The sequence below is a fragment of the Dermacentor andersoni genome, chromosome 7, assembly GCF_023375885.2.
Source record: "Dermacentor andersoni chromosome 7, qqDerAnde1_hic_scaffold, whole genome shotgun sequence".
In the NCBI taxonomy this organism is placed as follows: Eukaryota; Metazoa; Arthropoda; class Arachnida; order Ixodida; family Ixodidae; genus Dermacentor; species Dermacentor andersoni.
In genome coordinates this window covers 94184966-94202809 of record NC_092820.1, presented here as the reverse complement: position 1 = coordinate 94202809, position 17844 = coordinate 94184966, and the positions used below count along the sequence as shown (strand labels likewise).

Sequence of the window (17844 nt, the reverse complement as noted above, 5' to 3'; positions counted from 1 at the left end):
AGCAGCGAGCGAATGGACGTCACGAAGCTATCAGCACTCGGCGCACGTAGACAATGTGCCCATCGCAAATCGCATTGAAGATGGTGCCCGCGCTCCGCCGCGGCATACGCAGCTGTCGCCGGAGTAAAAGCATCTCCCTCCCGCTCCCGGCCCCCGCCCTGCGTGCCTTGCGTGGCGTCCATTTTGGTGGAAGACGGAGCGCTTGCTCACCTCTCCCGCCTTCCTCTACTGCGCGCGCGAGATCAAGCCGCCATGGTCGGTTTAGCCTCGCTCGCTTTCACTCGCACGCACAGCATATTGCGCGCTGTCACGGTGTTACCGCACTTGTAATTTATACTGAACGTCACGGCAACGCCTACGGAACAAAAGAAAGACAAGAAGGTTAACGAAGCGGGAGTTCGCGGTTTACTACCCTGCACACTCATGCGGAAACAGGATGTTAGAAAGAGCTGAGAAAGAGGGCAGTAAAAAAATCAAGATTATATTCCAAGCATGTATATGCCTTGACGAAAATAGGTAAAGCAGTGATTTGGGCTTGTTGGAAAGACATCGTGAGGCTTATAGCGCGTGAAAAAGACAAGGACGAAAGTGAGACGTCCAACAAGCCCAAATCAATGATTTACAGCATTTCATTAAATAGCGCCTGTGTGTGTCACGTTTCACTTTCGTCCTTGTCTTTTTCACGCGCTATAAGCCTCACGAAAATAGGTAGAGTACCCAAAAAGATACAGCAATGCTTGCACGGCCTTCTACCTTGACGACGAGTCCCGTCGATGCTTTAAAATTTTCTCTCGACAGAGGTTAGTCGTCCAACTGAATGAATGAGCACGACGGAGTGTGAGCATTAGGTCGGCAAACTCATTCGTTCAATTATACTCAGGCCTACTAAAACTCAAACCCACTCGTGATTCTGAGTCTGAGTGAGTCCGGCCGGGTACAATTTTGGCAGCTCTTGAGTTTGCCCACGCCCAGCTGCAGGGAATTTTGGTGAGCTTTAGTGGGTCTATTTGCGATATTGTACAGTTTCGTATGCCCGTAATAGCTTTCGTAGTTTTCGTGCTGTAATGACTATCTTTCGTGCATTTTCTCCCACCAGTACTCGAAATGTCTATTGCTAATCTCGATCATTGACCTGTTAACGCTCCTATTAACTTTGTATCACAGCGCTTCTGGAAAGCGGTCGTTCCCTACGGTCCTTGCTGGGTGAATATCATGACATTCCATCACAATGCGCTGAGTCATACGAGGCCATTTGCTGTAGTATACACATATGTCATTCTGTTGGGAATATTTGCTTCGTTATGTTTTTTTTCGTTCTCATGCAGCTTGCTTGGATCTCAAATTGGAAGGCACTGCCTTCTTTTTGCAATAGTACACGTTTTCCCATTTTACCTCTTTGTTCGCCGTTTTCGTAAATTTCCGTGAAGTTTTCAACGCGTGAGCCTTGGGAGTGTCAAAGTGAAAAAAAAAAAAGTATGTGTGGGAACTATGGTAGCCGGTCACGTGGTAGAGAGGGGATGAAAGTGCTTAGAAGGAGCGCGCGCACGTGTGTTTGTTACAGAGAGTCCAAGCTATCGTGCATCGCATCCTTAAAGACGGGGCATTCTGTGCGAAGATAAACAAGCGCATATTCTTCACAGTCGAATAGAAAAGCCTCCGTTAATATATTCTTTGATGTCATTCAATTTACCGGACAATTGCAATTAGCAATTTCTTTAAATTACTGCTTCAATTCCGCTCTGTCAATGAAGAAATTGTAGGAAATTGAAAGAAACTTGAAGCTTGCATCTGTTCAGCCAGGTACATTTTGCTCGTTAATTTTTTTTCCGGCTAAGAAAGCGCGCGAAAAAAGAAATATCGCGTGACTAACCGTTCGCTCGCATCAAAAACAGCGCCCTCAAAGAAGCACTGTAGCAGTTTGTGGCAGAGACGGTGCTTCACTTGGCGCGCCCCGCCTGCGACCTTGTGGCGTCTTGGTGCCCATAGAGTTTCATACAATAATTACTAGAGGGAACTCTGGCGCTAGTGTCGACGGGAGCCTGTAAGTGGAGCGGTTGAGCCAGCGTGGGAATTATGGGAAGTACATAGAGGATTTGCCTAAACTTAGTCCTTCAGGCTTCAGAGGCTTCGTAAATTCGTCATTTTCAACAACGTACTGGGTAATAAATAGTTAAATAGGCATGATTAAAAATTGTCCGACGGCGGCATTCGAACACACGGCCTCTAGCGCAGACGCCCGATACTGAAACCATCACGGCACGGACGGATGCATCTACAAGCGGCATACGTATAATGCCTTTTATTATTTTGTCACAAGCAAGCCAGTGCCTTGAGACGCTTGGCGCGTTTCGATTCGGCCACCTCGACAAGCTGAACCGTTGCAATTAGTAGCGATTGTGCGTGTTCGCAGCGTCTTCTTCACTCAAAGAAAGTATAGGTTGCTCTGAAATTTGCGATAATGAAGGCATGCAAAGCGCAGTAAACGAATCCACAAGAACGTCTGAATCCACAAGCACGAAGATCAGACAAATCCATGTAAGCTTCTCATCATTCCCATTGTGGCTTAATGATTGCAGTGCCAAGGTTCCCTCTAGTAATTAGTGTATGAAACTCTACGTTGGTGTCAATAAGGAAAGAGTGCCGATAACTGGTGGTTGATGCGTCACGGGAAGAGTACGCTCACTATAGCTCCAACTGAGCGTGTTTGAGGGCGCTGTTTATTGATGCGGCCGGATGGTTAGTAACGTGATATTTTTTTTTTCACTGGCTTTCGTTATCAGCTACAAAATATAAGCAGGCAAAAAGTGCTTGACTGCAAACACGCCAGGCCTAAGCTTCTTTCAATTCGTTGCACATTATTCATTGACAGCACGCCATTCAGAGCATTAACTAAAGAATAGCTAGTTGCAATTAAATAACAAATTGATTGGCATCAGCAAAATATTACTGGTAGTTACTCTAATTCATTTTCAACAATACGCACTATGTTATCCTGTCACGTCGTAGTGACGGTGAAGAACCACAGTGGCACAACGCAAGCAATGAACTTAGCTGCTTATAGGGCGAACCTGTGCCCAGCAAGCGAGAGAAAAAAAAAAACAGTTATTGGGAGAATCGAGGTCGTTGCTCTTGAAGTGGAGTGGGTGGTGTCCTCATTCCAGGACTCCAAAACAAATAACACTCAGTACAACGACTGCGATGAGCGCAATCGTCCATCGTCGAAAATCTGATCTCCGGATCAGACGTGTCAGCCATTCATGGGTGACTCGTAGAAGGTTCCAGCGTAAATGCTGGTACCCGCGTGCATTCTAGAAAGTACTGCACAATTTGTGTCGCGCATATAATTTAATTACACAATGTTCGGCGACAACAAATCGGGTAGAACCAGCGATAACACCAGAGAAACTTCCGATACAGAAAGGCGCGTCTTGAGCTGAGTGATAATATTGTAACAAAGATTGGCTTGTGAACAACGATCACCTAAAACGGAATAAAATGCCACCCTCTTAAAAAGCATCGTCTCGATGCACACGCTGTACAGAAAGATAACAAAGCAACAAGGAAATCAAGTCCGAAAGTTCGTTAGCGCGCGTAGGATCACTTGAGACGCACCACGTGGGAGACTTCAGGCATTGCGCGGCGCCGCTGTGATTGCGGAATGTCATCTAGCGTGACCTCATAGTCCAGTAGACCAATACGTCGAAGGGTCTGGTATGGGTCGAACTAACGTCGCAGTAGCTTTTCACTGAGTCCACGTCGGTGTATTGGGGTACAAACCCAAACACGGTCGAAGGGCTGCTATACTCCTCCTAGCGTCGTCAAAATTCTAGTGCCGGCTGTTTGCCTTCCGCTTGTTCTTGTTGTGCAGGCGGGCGAGCTGACGGGCTTCTTCTTCACGCTGGAGGTAGGCGGTGAAGTCGAGGTTGTCTTCGTCGGTGATGTGCGGCATCATGTCAAACCTCGTCGCAGGGTTCCTTCCGTAAACCAACTTGAACAGCGTCATTTTTGCATTGTTTCCTGCACTGCCGTGTTGTAGGCGAACGTTGCGTACGGAAGGACGGCATCCCACGACTTGTGTTCTACGTCGACGTACATTGCTAACATATCAGCAAGAGTTTTATTTATTCCCTCAGGCCATTTGTGTGGGAATGGCAGGCAATTGCCGTGCGGTAACTTGTCTGGCTGAATCACAGGATCGCTTGGGCGAGCTTTGCTGTAAAGGACGTTCCTCTGTCGGTGATGAGGACTTCTGGAACACCATGTCGCCGGAGCATGTTCTTGACGATGACTTCCACCACATCGGCTGCACTACTTTTCGGCAGAGCTTTCCTTTTAGCGAAGCGGGTAAGGTGGTCCGTCGCTACGACGATCCGCATATTTCCGTATGTTGACGTCGATAAAGGTCCAAGCAATTCCACTCCGATCTGCTGAAACGGTCTGCAAGGAGGCTCGATTGGTTGTAGCAACCGCACTGGCCTTGATGTTGGTGTCTTGCGTCGGTGACGTTCTCGGCACGCCTTGATATAATGGCCGACGTCGGTAGTCGCGTGCGGCGAGTACTTCTATTGTATCCTCGCGAGCGTACGGGAGAGTCCTGGATGACCTGCAGTGGGATCTTCATGCAGGGCATGCAGTACATCTGACCTCAGTGATGTGGGCACAACCAGAAGATAGTTGGCACACGCTGTAAAGTTTTTTTATTAGGACACCGTTTTGTAAGAAAAAGGAAGCCAATCCGCGCCTAAACACCATGGGTAAGACGTCGGTTCCTTTCCTTTTAAGTATTCGACGAGGCTCTCTAGTGCCGGATATCTTCATTGCTGTTCAGCGTAGTCCTCCGCGCTTATTGTTACCATGAAGGCGTCCTCGTCTTAGTCAGCGCGCGGCTGCGGCTTAATTGGGGCATGAGACAAGCAGTCGTATCAGAGTGTTTCCATCCTGACTTGTAGGTCCAGGTGATGTCGAATCACAGTGCAAGGTGGCGTGAAGGCTCCTTTGAATTTACCAGCAAACACACGGCCTGGTGGTCGCTTACGACTTTGAATGGCCTACCGTACAGGCAGAATCGAAAGTTTGCTGTATCCCATATGAAAACAGTCACCCCTTTACCATCTTAGAATAATTGGCTTCTGCTTTCTATAGCGACCGGCTAGCCCAAGCTATGACTCTTTCGAGTCCGTGTTCTCTCTCGTCAAATACGATGCCGAGTCCTACGCAACTTGTTCGGTGTGGATTTCGCTATCGACATTCCCATTAGAGGGGGCGATTACCGAAGGTGAATGCAGGCATTGTTTCAGCTCTGGGAATGCTTCGACTTGCGGCGTTTTCCACTTGAACTCGATGTCTAATTTTTTACTGTGGATGAAGGGCTCGGCGATGCGTGAAATGTTCTTGACAATGCGCTTGTAACAGGCAGACAGGCCAATGAATCCATGCACCACTTTCTTGTCGACGGGCTGCTGAAACTTTGAGATGGCAGCTGTATTTCCTGGATCGTGGTGGGCTACCGACTTGCTGAACATGTGGCCGAAGAACAGGATCTCTTTGTAAAGGAAACTTTTCCGGATCCCAATGTGAGGCTGGGTCCCAATGACTTAACTGCCTCTAATGCTGTCCGAAGTGGCTATGGTGTTGGGTTGCTAAGAACGAGGTCGCGGGATCAAATCCCGGCCACGGCGGCCGCATTTCCATCGGGGCGAAATACGAAAACGCTCGTGTATACATTTAGATAAAGGTGCACCTTAAAGAACGCCAGGTGGTACAAATGATGGCTGTCGTAGGTTATCGTCTGTATGTACCGTCCCGCTGAGTGATTGCAACCAACTCGGTACTGATTGCTGGACCGTGCAACAGCTGTCATACTTGATAGCGAGTGAAAGATTTGATCGGCGGTTAGAATCGCTTTGGCTCTCGTTCGTTCTTTCACACCGATGCAATACGGGCACTTTCGATCACGATGAAACTCAGTCCGTTGCGCGTTTCAATAAACTTCTCGCCTTCGTTGGTAAGTTTCTGGATCGCTATACTTCGATACTCACAGTCCTTATTTATTTGTATTTTTATCTATCAATTCGTTTCAATATACTGCAGACCGGGGTCGCTAGCCCAAGCAAGAAAGGCGTAGTACACGTATAGGTACATTTGATGCCCAAAATCACGCGCACAAGTCAGGAATAAGAAAAGAGCATTCGGAAATTAACAGACATAAGCGAGATAATATGAAATAAAAAAAATATCGGAAGTGTGAGAATCAAGGTAATCTTCTTTGCCGTCGCTTGGCGATACTCAGATTATTTTTTGCATTCCACATAACTGCATAATTAGTCCTAATTAATTAGTGAACTTCCGAAATATTACAGTTAGATGAAAAGTGCCAATCACAAAATTGCGGAGCAACATGAAAGACTACCGATACAGCATTCTGTTGTGTGATACATGCTACATAAAGGTGTTTTTCCGAGCGTGAAAGAAGCCCGCGAATGCACGCAAAATTACCGCGCGAATGGCCGCTCGAGACACTTTGCGTGTATTCGCGGGCTTCTTTCACGCTCGGAAAAACACTTTTGTGTAGCACGTACGTATTGAGCAACCGAAAGCTGTATCAGGAGCATTTCATATTGCTATATAAGACATTTCTTTGACGCTTGTCATGTAATTACAATATTTGAGACGATTAATTAAGATAATTTATGTAATTAGGCGGAATCCAAAAAACAATCTTAGTATCTCCAATCTACGGCAAAGAACAATACTTTCGTTCTGTACAGCTACGTGGCGTTAGCATATATTTAAATTTTGGTACATGGTAGCTGGGACACCCTGTGGTTGAACCCCATTACGTTTCCCCTTCATTTTCAGATTTTCTTTGTTGATGCTTCAGTAGGGTCTTCGTTTATGCAACCGAGTGTTTATATTATTTGATTTGCTGTCAAATTGACAGTCGTGTGTTTGCTAAGATAACTCGCAATTTTCCTGCGTAGGACAGGTGGAAAAGATGGCTGCTCGAAATGCGGGAATCTATAGGAAGCTTGACGTATAAACTAGATGGACGCGTTAGTGGCATCACCGTATTCTTACGTCAGTACGATTGGTTCTTGCGCGTACCTGCATCCTGGTTTAAGCGGGAAACAAATGCGGCGTCGGAACCGTCCGATGTGTCGCATGCAACCGTGAAAGGGTGGCACTGCTCAGTCTGTTGGAATCTGTTATAAATTAGTCGCTTGTTGCGTGCAGTCATTTGTGAACAACTAATCGCGCAACTAACGAGACGTTTCTTGCGCGTATGTTTGGCGCTATACATGGCGGGAAGTTATCGGGACGGGAATGCATCGTCATCTTGCTTCTTGTTCGTTTCCACCAGGTTTTGTTCAACCGCACCGACGTCGACGACCAATTGGATCTCCTCACGACAATGGACGCCGAAGTTGAGAAAATCTTCAGCACTGGCGAGAGGAAGATGGCGCAGGTGATGCTGCGCGACGCGCTTCATGGCATGGTCACCGGAGTCTCGGCGGAAGACTGGGTGGCCGCTGTGCGTGCCTCGCACCGCGAGGAGATTGCCCTCGTGGTCACTGACGACATACTAACCAACAACTCGGGGGTTTACAAGCCCGCTATGCAGGTGACCGGAACGCTGACGTCACAATCGGTACAAAATGGTATTAGCTAGCGGACCATACGAATACCAGAAGCGATGAAGTCGAGCAAAGCCTTAATCGTCATACAATATTTTATTTAATGGATTGTTTTTACCAGAATAGTTAGTAATGGAGGTGAAAGCAAACCCACAACCCCTATTAGGGGTTCCGTTCGACCGGTGGTTCTGCTTTTCAGTCCTTCTAAACTTGGTGCTGCATCTCGCACGTTGCCCTGCAGTACGTTTCTCATGCAGTAAAGAATCCATAGGTGCTGCAATTGAGTGGGAGCGAGAATTCTGTCTAGAAAATATAGTCTCTAAGTAAGTGTCCTTTCAGCACCTGGGATTGGTTGTTCTGTAACTGCCCAAGTGCCTCTTTCCACGGGTAAATCCGCCGTGGCTGCTTAGTGGCTATGGTGTTGGGCTGCTAAGCACGAGGTCGCGCGATCGAATCTCGGCCACGGCGGCCGCATTTCGATGGGGGCGAAACGCGAAAGCACCCATGTGCTTACATTTAGGTGCACGTTAAAGGACCCCAGGTGGACCAAATTTCCGGAGTTCCTCACTACGGCGTGCCAGCGAAATGACCCAAACTTCGCTGTTCTTCTGAAAGCTGATGCGCATTCGGAAATTTGTCGCAGTCTTATGAGCTTGCAAAGCACCACCTAATAAAAGCACATGGCGATCGCATATGCATTCACGTCCTGTCTCACTGCCGTGAAGGAACCACATAAGTCCATTGCAAAACCTTGTTTACATTTACTATCCATTTGGTGCTAAGTCCCGTTAGGTTTAATTGCTCCGAGAGAGCCGTTGCTTGAGGAGTGCAAGGTGGACCTCGTTGTTGACAATGAAGATGTGCGCACTTTGCTCTGCTTGTGACTTCGACTTGCATATATTTGAAGCGAACTTCGAATACCTTGTAACTTCACAAGTTTGTTGTCTCCCGCGAAGTTCAGTTTGCTAAACTAATCCTTTCACAACTAAGATTGTTGGAGGGATGTCTCTCTACGATAGGCGACGATGACTAAGGGGAGAGTTCACGGTGCAACGCAACTGATGTGAGTCGCTGAAGTCCTTAAGCACCATGTCTAATATAGGTGCTAAGGAAGCTTTTGGTCTTAATGAGGTACCAGCGCTCACGTGTACGCGTATCCTAGTGCGCGGTGCAACATCTTGCGCGGAGCGCTCGAATCTCTTAGCATTCCTCTGACAATGCTCTACACAATGCGGCAGTAATCACAGAAGTGGCTGACGAGGTAGTCGACGATCACTTTCTGTACGAATCATCCGTCGCTTGCATGCTAGCAGTTGAACACGCTGATGCGCTCCTCATAAGAACCCGAGAGCGATGGAGTCTTTCACATTAGGTGACTCCCATCGACGTTAACGTATGCCTTCAGTTAAAAAAAAAATGTCACAAGCGTTGAATTGTGCGCGCAACTCCTTGCAAGAAGAGTGTCCTTTCCGGTAATGCTGTTATTGATGTACGCTTTGTGAGTGCTTGCATATCTGCTAAAGATGTTTGTTTGCTTGGTTGATTTAGCGAAGCAAGGCCGATTTTAGAAACCTCGACAAATCGACTTCGGGGGCGCACCCATTTCACAGTCAGGTCTTTACACGCGCGGACGCACACACCACGCAGGCGGTGACGAAGCACGGCGTGACCAATGCCACCTTCTACCTGGCTACCAACCTGGAGGCCGACATGCTTTACGTGCTGTCGCAGCACAGCATCATCTCCAAGCACGACGTGAGCAAGGGCTTCTACTGCCTCTATTTCACCCATAAGTGCCTGGCGCTCACCTGGGCCTACCTGGCCGCGCGGCTGCTGGCGCCTGTGGGCAGCACGGGTGTCATCTACAACATGCTCAAGTTCATGAAGGAAATCGTCAGTGAGACGCAAGAGGCGTTCAGTTGGATGAAGGTACGCAATCAGCGCGTCGCCAGTGTTTGGGGCAATGAAAGTTTCGTGGCTAAGATACGTACACTCGCTTTTAAAGTAGTGTCAGTTTTTCAAAGGAGTTCGTGCATAATAAAATAACGTCCAGATAGGGCGCGCTTTTAACGGTCCATATAACCCAAGCAAAAATACTGACAAACCTTCCAGGCCCTAAATAATTATAATAGCCTTCCAATAAACCAGGTCTAGTCATGATGACCAGGAAGTCGAAAGCTTCTATGAAGACGTGGAATCGGCGATGGGTAAAGTCAAAACAAAAAACAGTATACTGATGGGCGATTTCAATGCCAGGGTAGGCAAGAAGCAGGCCGGAGACAAGTCAGTGGGGGAATATGGCATAGGCTCTAGGAATAGCAGAGGAGAGTTATTAGTAGAGTTTGCAGAACAGAATAATATGCGGATAATGAATACCTTTTTCCGCAAGCGGGTTAGCCGAAAGTGGACGTGGAGGAGCCCGAATGGTGAGACTAGAAATGAAATCGACTTTATACTCTGCGCGAACCCTGGTATCATACAAGATGTAGACGTGCTCGGCAAGGTGCGCTGCAGTGACCATAGGATGGTAAGAACTCGAATTAGCCTTGACTTGAGGAGGGAACGGAAGAAACTGGTACATAAGAAACCAATCAATGAGTTAGCGGTAAGAGGGAAACTAGAGGAATTCCGGATCAAGCTACAGAACAGGTATTCGGCTTTAACCCAGGAAGAGGACCATAGTGTTGAAGCAATGAACGACAATCTTATGGGCATCATTAAGGAGTGCGCAATAGAAGTCGGTGGTAACGCCGTTAAACAGGAAACCAGTAAGCTATCGCAGGAGACGAAAGATCTGATCAAGAAACGCCAATGTATGAAAGCCTCTAACCCTACAGCTAGAATAGAACTGGCAGAACTTTCTAAGTTAATCAACAAGCGTAAGACAGTGGACATGAGGAACTATAATATGGATAGAATTGAACAGGCTCTCAGGAATGGAGGAAGCCTAAAAGCAGTAAAGAAGAAACTAGGAATAGGCAAGAATCAGATGTGTGCGTTAAGAGACAAAGCCGGCAATATCGTTACTAATATGGATGAGATAGTTCAAGTGGCTGAAGAGTTTTATAGAGATTTATACAGTACCAGTAACACCCACGACGATAAGGTGAGAGAGAATAGTCTAGAGGAACTTGAAATCCCACAAGTAACACCGGAAGAGGTAAAGAACGCCTTGGGAGCTATGCAAAGGGGGAAGGCAGCTGGGGAGGATCAGGTAACAGCAGATTTGTTGAAGGATGGTGGGAACACTGTCCTAGAAAGGTTGGCCGCCCTATATACACAATGCCTCATGACCTCGAACGTACCGGAATCTTGGAAGAACGCTAACATAATCCTAATCCATAAGAAAGGGGACGCCAAAGACTTGAAAAATTATAGACCGATCAGCTTACTGTCCGTTGCCTACAAAGTATTTACTAAGGTAATCGCAAATAGAATCAGGAATACCTTAGACTTCTGTCAACCGAAGGACCAGGCAGGATTCCGTAAAGGCTACTCAACAATAGACCATATTCACACTATCAATCAGGTGATAGAGAAATGTGCGGAATATAACCAACCCTTATATATAGCCTTCATTGATTACGAAAAAGCATTTGATTCAGTCGAAACCTCAGCAGTCATGGAGGCACTACGGAATCAGGGTGTAGATGAGCCATATGTAAAGATACTGGAAGCTATCTATAGCGGTTCCACAGCCACCGTAATCCTCCACAAAGAAAGCAACAAAATCCCAATAAAGAAAGACGTCAGACAGGGAGGTACGATATCTCCAATGCTATTCACAGCGTGTTTACAGGAGGTATTCAGAGACCTGGAGTGGGAAGAATTGGGGATAAAAGTTGATGGAGAATACCTTAGCAACTTGCGATTCGCTGATGATATTGCCTTGCTTAGTAACTCAGGAGACCAATTGCAATGCATGCTCACTGACCTGGAGAGGCAAAGCAGAAGGGTGGGTCTGAAAATTAATCTACAGGAAACTAAAGTAATGTTTAACAGTCTCGGAAGAGAACAGCAGTTTACGATAGGTAGCGAGGCACTGGAAGTGGTAAGGGAATACATCTACTTAGGGCAGGTAGTGACCACGGATCCGGATCATGAGACTGAAATAACCAGAAGAATAAGAATGGGCTGGGGTGCGTTTGGCAGGCATTCTCAAATCATGAACAGCAGGTTGCCACTATCCCTCAAGAGCAAAGTGTATAACAGCTGTGTCTTACCAGTACTCACCTACGGGGCAGAAACCTGGAGGCTTACGAAAATGGTTCTGCTGAAATTGAGGACGACGCAACGAGCCATGGAAAGAAGAATGATAGGTGTAACGTTAAGGGATAAGAAAAGAGCAGATTGGGTGAGGGAACAAACGCGGGTAAATGACATCTTAGTTGAAATCAAGAAAAAGAAATGGGCATGGGCCGGACATGTAATGAGGAGGGAAGATAACTGATGGTCATTAAGGGTTACGGACTGGATTCCAAGGGAAGGGAAGCGTAGCAGGGGGCGGCAGAAAGTTAGGTGGGCGGATGACATTAAGACGTTTGCAGGGACAACATGGCCACAATTAGTACATGACCGGGGTAGTTGGAGAAGTATGGGAGAGGCCTTTGCCCTGCAGTGGGCGTAACTAGGCTGATGATGATGAAACCAGGTCCCATATTGTCAAAACCGCACCCATGCTAGAAATGTTCGTGAGAAAACAGATGCCAGCCGGTTGTGATGACACATTATCAGCAAAGACAGCCGCGCTTTCGACGGAGCAGACATGGCGATGCGAAGCCGGAGGGCGAGACGGGTTGTCGTCGGCGAGGTAGTCACGTGACGCGCGAGGCAGTGTGCCGTCGTTTGGCTCTCGGAAGCCGGCACGCGGTCCGTATATTTCTCTCGCCCCGCTTGGCTGCTGCGCGGGCCTGCAGACCTTGGTGGCCGCTGCTGCTTCCGGTGTCGCCCGTCGCGAAGGACGTCGGTGGCATGCGGCGTTGTCACCGCAGGCTGCTACTGCTAGCTGGCTTGGGGAGCACGCGCCGCTATGGTGCATTAGTCGCAGCCTAAAACTCGAACGACAGCTCAGCGTTATTCAACTGGACACTAATGATTCACAACACATCAGTGCTTAGGTGCCCTTGGATTTTCTTAAAACTTTTTGAATAGGTGAAAACCGGAAACCTCCAACTTTGCCTGCCTTGAATTTCCTTGAATTTCCTTGTTCCGTCCCCTTCTGTAATCCTTACCAGGATGACAGTTTCCAGGCATTTAGGCTAGGGATAAGTTTCCTGCAACAAGGACCCCAGTATACCCCATTACCCCAGTACTTTTCGAATGCAAGGGGACCAAGCCAATGGTGGGACACCTTATGAGGTCGGCATCAACCTCACTTTAACCTCAACCTCACAAAGTGAGGTGGGGTTCAGAGGAGGTCGGGTAGTCCGGAATATACCGTGAGTTAGATCAAAGATTTTGACCTCAATCTTATGCGAGAGCTTGATGTAGGCGTTAGGTCGAATTTTTGGAGAGGTCCAGTTGTGGGGTCAAAATTTTCTGTAGGTACAGCGGTGCAGCATAAGCGCAATCTTGTGCTCTATAAATTTCGGAAAAAGAACTACCGTGCTTAGCATGGAAGGCTGCCACTATCGTGCTACACGTCCCTTAAGAATTGCGGGAAACTGAGGGTGTTCATGAAAAGCTACCAAAACTCTTTCTCCAATATTCCGGGGCCTTCTGCACTTCTGAAGTTGCCTGCTCTTTTATCTGAAACCTTGCCATACACAAGATTGCTGCCTTCTACAATTTTTCTGGACCATCTCTCTAGCGTCTCACTCCACTGTTCTTGCATGTGTCGAAGTGACCTTGTCGCTTCGTCTCAGATTTTATTTAAAAATTTTTTTGGGCTGATTGTTGGGCTGGCTGGTCTTTTGTTCCAACTATAGCCTAGGGCATTGTTAAAACTGAAGCAGATCACTGACCAAGGTCAAAATAAAAATAAGATGACGTTTCAAGATCCTTACGGATCCCTTGTTCACAGTGGAATGTGGTATAAGCAGAAGGTACTTAAGTAGCGTTGAGCGCATGACGCAAAGTTTGGGAGTACACATGGTTTAAAGTGCCAGATGATCTACTGATTTTGGTATTCGTCGTTTGAACTATTAATGATTCGAGATTCAGCCTCTTTGTCAAGCTCTTCTCTGTGGCCACGATACGCGCGTTATCGCAGCTTATTTCGCGACCTGTCTTTTCAGTATGCTCTCCGAGGGCAATTGTCGCTGTGTGGCTTTTGGCAACACCATTCTTGTGCTGCTTGAAATGCCTGCATAATTTTACGCTTTAACCATTATACACCAATTCGCAGTTGGCGCACGGAAACTTGTATACCACGCCGGAAGAATGTGCCCGAAGGAAAATGTGCCCGAACAATGCAAATGCTCTCCGCTACTAGAAAGCACCACACTCATTGGCACATCCAAAACAAAAACGGAGCGAGAAATATGGGAGGCGCTTGCGATAGCTAAAGAAAAAGAGATGTGCGGAAGCACTCCGTCCATCGCGCTTATCGAAGCTGAGGTCGAGTTTGTCAGGGCGAACGGGTGCAAGTGAACGATGTATGCTTGGCCCAAAGTATGATCACATGCTGTCACCTTGTAATATCTTTTTATATCGCCCCCCATGCGCCATATCTCCTTGTATATGAGCGCGTTCTTTAACAGTATCAAACAGTTGGTAGTTTGCGCTACCTACGTCCACGTCCTGTACTTCACTTAATATCGTCAGTGTAACACTAAGCGCAATATAATCATGCACATATAAAACAATCAATAGATCATCTAATACTTTAAAACACGTGTACTCTCGAACTTCGCGTCATATGCTCAATGCTCCTTAAGAACCTTCTGCTTAGCCGACATTCCATTGTGAACAAGGGATCTGTAGGGATCCTGAAACGTCAATTTATTTTTATTTTAGCCTTGGCCAGTGACCTACTTAATTTTTAACAAGGTTTTTCCTGGCCAGACGGTATTCCGTCGAACTCAAGATGGTGGAACGGGACGAACAAACAAAAAACAGACAGGATAAACCCAGCTCAAGGTGTTCACCACCTTGAGCTAAGTAGCCGACGCGGGAATATTTGTTTTTTATGCACTACAATAAAATTCACTGAATTTCGGAATGTGGCCTCTTATTTGTATTATTTTTCACATTTGTTAAAGGGTCCTGAAATACGTTTTCTCCATATCGGAACCTTACGCAATCGCGATGCCTTTCAAAGAATAGATTCACAAATAAAATTTTCAGGAGACACATATGATGAGATGAATACAGTGCATACTTTCTTTGTTCCTCTTCAATTAATCGCTTCCTCGAACTTGGGTGGTGCCGACCGCAATGCTTTACCTGCGGTTCCTTTCTTTTTCATCTTTCCGCGGTGTGCTAATCGTAAGTGTTCAAGTTTGACACCTGGGAAAGGGTTCCCGAGAGCAGCAAAGAAACACTGAGAGGAGGGGTGGGACATGTTGACAACCGCCTCTTCCACGCTTACTAGAATATCTAGAGTCCTGTATTCGTGTGCTAGCAAGCTGTTTTCCTGACGAGCAACAAATGGTTATAAAGAATCAGGTAATAGCTCAAAAAACGCAGTAAGGAGCAAAAGATAAATTACGGAAAATTGTCCGTTTCCTGCTGCATGTAGCTGTATATTTGGCGCTCAATGCTCGTGGCAGCATTTCCTACAGATTGGAAATGTTGTCTATCATGGATTGAAACGTCTTTAAGTGTTACTTTAAGCATCATGTTGAGTACTACTTCCGGTAGCTACCCCTTACCATGACATTCTGCAGACGAATTTTTACATACTGCTCCTAAAGCTCGCGAGCCAGAGGGAGAGGATGAGGTCTGATGCACTGGCCAGCCACGCAGCTGGAATCACGCCTTTATAAGCGCTTTTTCTCGGTACTGATCAGGCAATGGCGTCCGTCTCGGTCATACTTACCCTTAAGAAAGGTGTGACCCATTCTGCTCCTCTCCATAGCACAGAAAGAAATGTTTGACCATTTTCACTAGACTGGTCACGCGAAAGAAACAAATCACAGCGTAGCCTTGGAGTACGCGCACAGCAAGAAGAAGTGATATGAATTATATCTAAAACAACATAATGTACTTGTGTGTGGCAGCGCTTTATATCACCGTCGATTGTTGGAAAATGCTGGAGGCGAAATTTGCCTAGGGAGAGAGAAAGAGAGAGAAGACATAAGGGAAAGGCAGGAAGGTTAACCAAGGCTGCACCCGGCAAGCTACCCAGTGTTCTCAGCACCACAAGGGTGTTAACTGAACGTTTGCCGCGTGTCAAACCACAGCACCTCCTATCCAGACGACAACGCAGCGGGAACACTGACAGTTGAAGGGCGCTAACCCCAACATTACCTGGAAACTTGAGCAAAGGATGAAAAGGAGAGAACCACGACAACGAAATGAGAAGCGCAGTTAATTAGACGAGTCAAATCACCACCCTTGGCACTTATCTAGCCGTCAAGACAGCGTCTAATCCGGCTGTTGCAGGGTTTAACGAAAGACCCTCACCCCACCCTTTACCTGGCAGCCTGAACTAAGACGAAAGGGGGGGGGGGGGGTCAACGACGAACGAGCTAGGCGTCGCCGGTTGATTTCTTGCCACAGATTCCAAACCATTCTCTTCGGAGGCGGAGTTACTGTGGGCTATTACGAGCATGGGTGTGGCATCGCAACGGAGTAGACGATGGTGATTTGCTGCTGGGCAATCTTCAGATTTCCTAGTTGACTCACCCAGGAAAGACGACGGTATTAAAAGCAGAGACTTTTCGAAAGTGAGAGACAGGGTCCCGATGTGAAATTGGACGTTTCACTTGCTCCTCCATGAAGTGGGCTTCCGTAACTGGAGCCGTGTAACCAAGCTAACTAAACCATGTTCCCTTCATTTTCTACAACCTGATGTTGTAGTCGACGGGCTTGGTGGACTCCATGCCCTGAACGCCGCCCTAGCCGCAACACCAGGCTCCTTGGTATCACCACTATTCAAGATGTTCAAAATGTTTATCTCCTTATCAGCATCATCTCTGGCCATGTGGAAAGAACGTTTTCGACAGCTGGTGCACAGCAAAGGGTTAGGCGAGGGTGAATAAGAATGGACAGCATCGATGATGTCCTAAGGTACAGACTGAAGGGCACCCGAATTCGTTTGGTGAAAGAAATAGGCAGGTACCAGCGATGTGAAGTGAAAAGCAAGTAAACTACTTGTTTATGGCAATGCTTTATGTGACTGTCGATTGCTGCTTTCCCGTTGAAGAGTTGACTTTCTTTCGATGTAAATTATTACGTACTAAAAAAATGTTTACACTTAGGCACCTATTACCTAAGGCATGACACCCGATCATACAACTTATGTTTCGTCAGTTGAAGCTTCCTACTGAAAAAGCGTTTTCATTTAGGGTAAATTTTTTTGCACCACCATCATTCATGGCTTTGAGAAATCTGTATAATAGGTATAGCAACATGTTTCGACAATCTCATGTGCTGGAAACGCACATAAGTACATTAACATAAAGAACCTGACTTTGAACTATAGATTTAGGTTTAGGACTGGACTTCAATAATGATGTTGAGGTGAGGCCACTGGCGGGCGCTGAAATATGAGATGAGGTCTCCTGAAAGCCCCTCAGCCTCATTGAATAAGGTTGAGGTTGAGCGAGGTGATGAAATCTGATTCGAAGTGGAGGTTAGGTTGAGAATATTGGGGTCGTTTGTGCCCCTTTCACCACAGCAGATATTAGTGCATTTGAACGTAGGGGAAGTGTACACCGGCGGGTTTTTGCACCAACCTAATGTTGTTCTGTTGGTCGGTCACGCTCCTTCCCCAAGACGTCCATGTACGGCTGCCTTGAGGATAGGCTAAAAAATCAATTTGTGGTGTTCTCTGCTGTAATTACTGTATCCCCCGCATCGATGTTAACATCATAAGCAAACACGGTTACATGATAAATAGGCAACAAAATAATAAATAAACAAAAGACAGATCTAACGCCTACTAAAGGCCCAAAACATCTTACAAGGGTCTAGCCTATAACTGTACGAATTCTGAAAGCTTCATTACTGAGCCGTGCTTAGAGCAGGCTGCCTTACAGTAAGGGAGCACCAAGAAAGGCTTCATTAAGGGCGCCTTAGTAAGGAAGCTTTCAGAATTGTCATA

The 17844-nt window shown here is 46.8% G+C and overlaps 1 protein-coding gene across 1 annotated transcript in view; it reads left to right on the top strand.

Moving 5' to 3' along the window:
• The window catches only part of LOC126534772 (uncharacterized), an 83262-nt gene that overhangs the window by 50898 nt on the left and 14520 nt on the right, over positions 1-17844 (top strand). Inside the window, exons 8-9 of the mRNA XM_055072977.2 lie at positions 7361-7621; positions 9282-9563. Coding sequence (XP_054928952.1) covers positions 7361-7621; positions 9282-9563 — 543 coding nt within the window. The remainder of the gene's footprint in view (positions 1-7360; positions 7622-9281; positions 9564-17844) is intronic.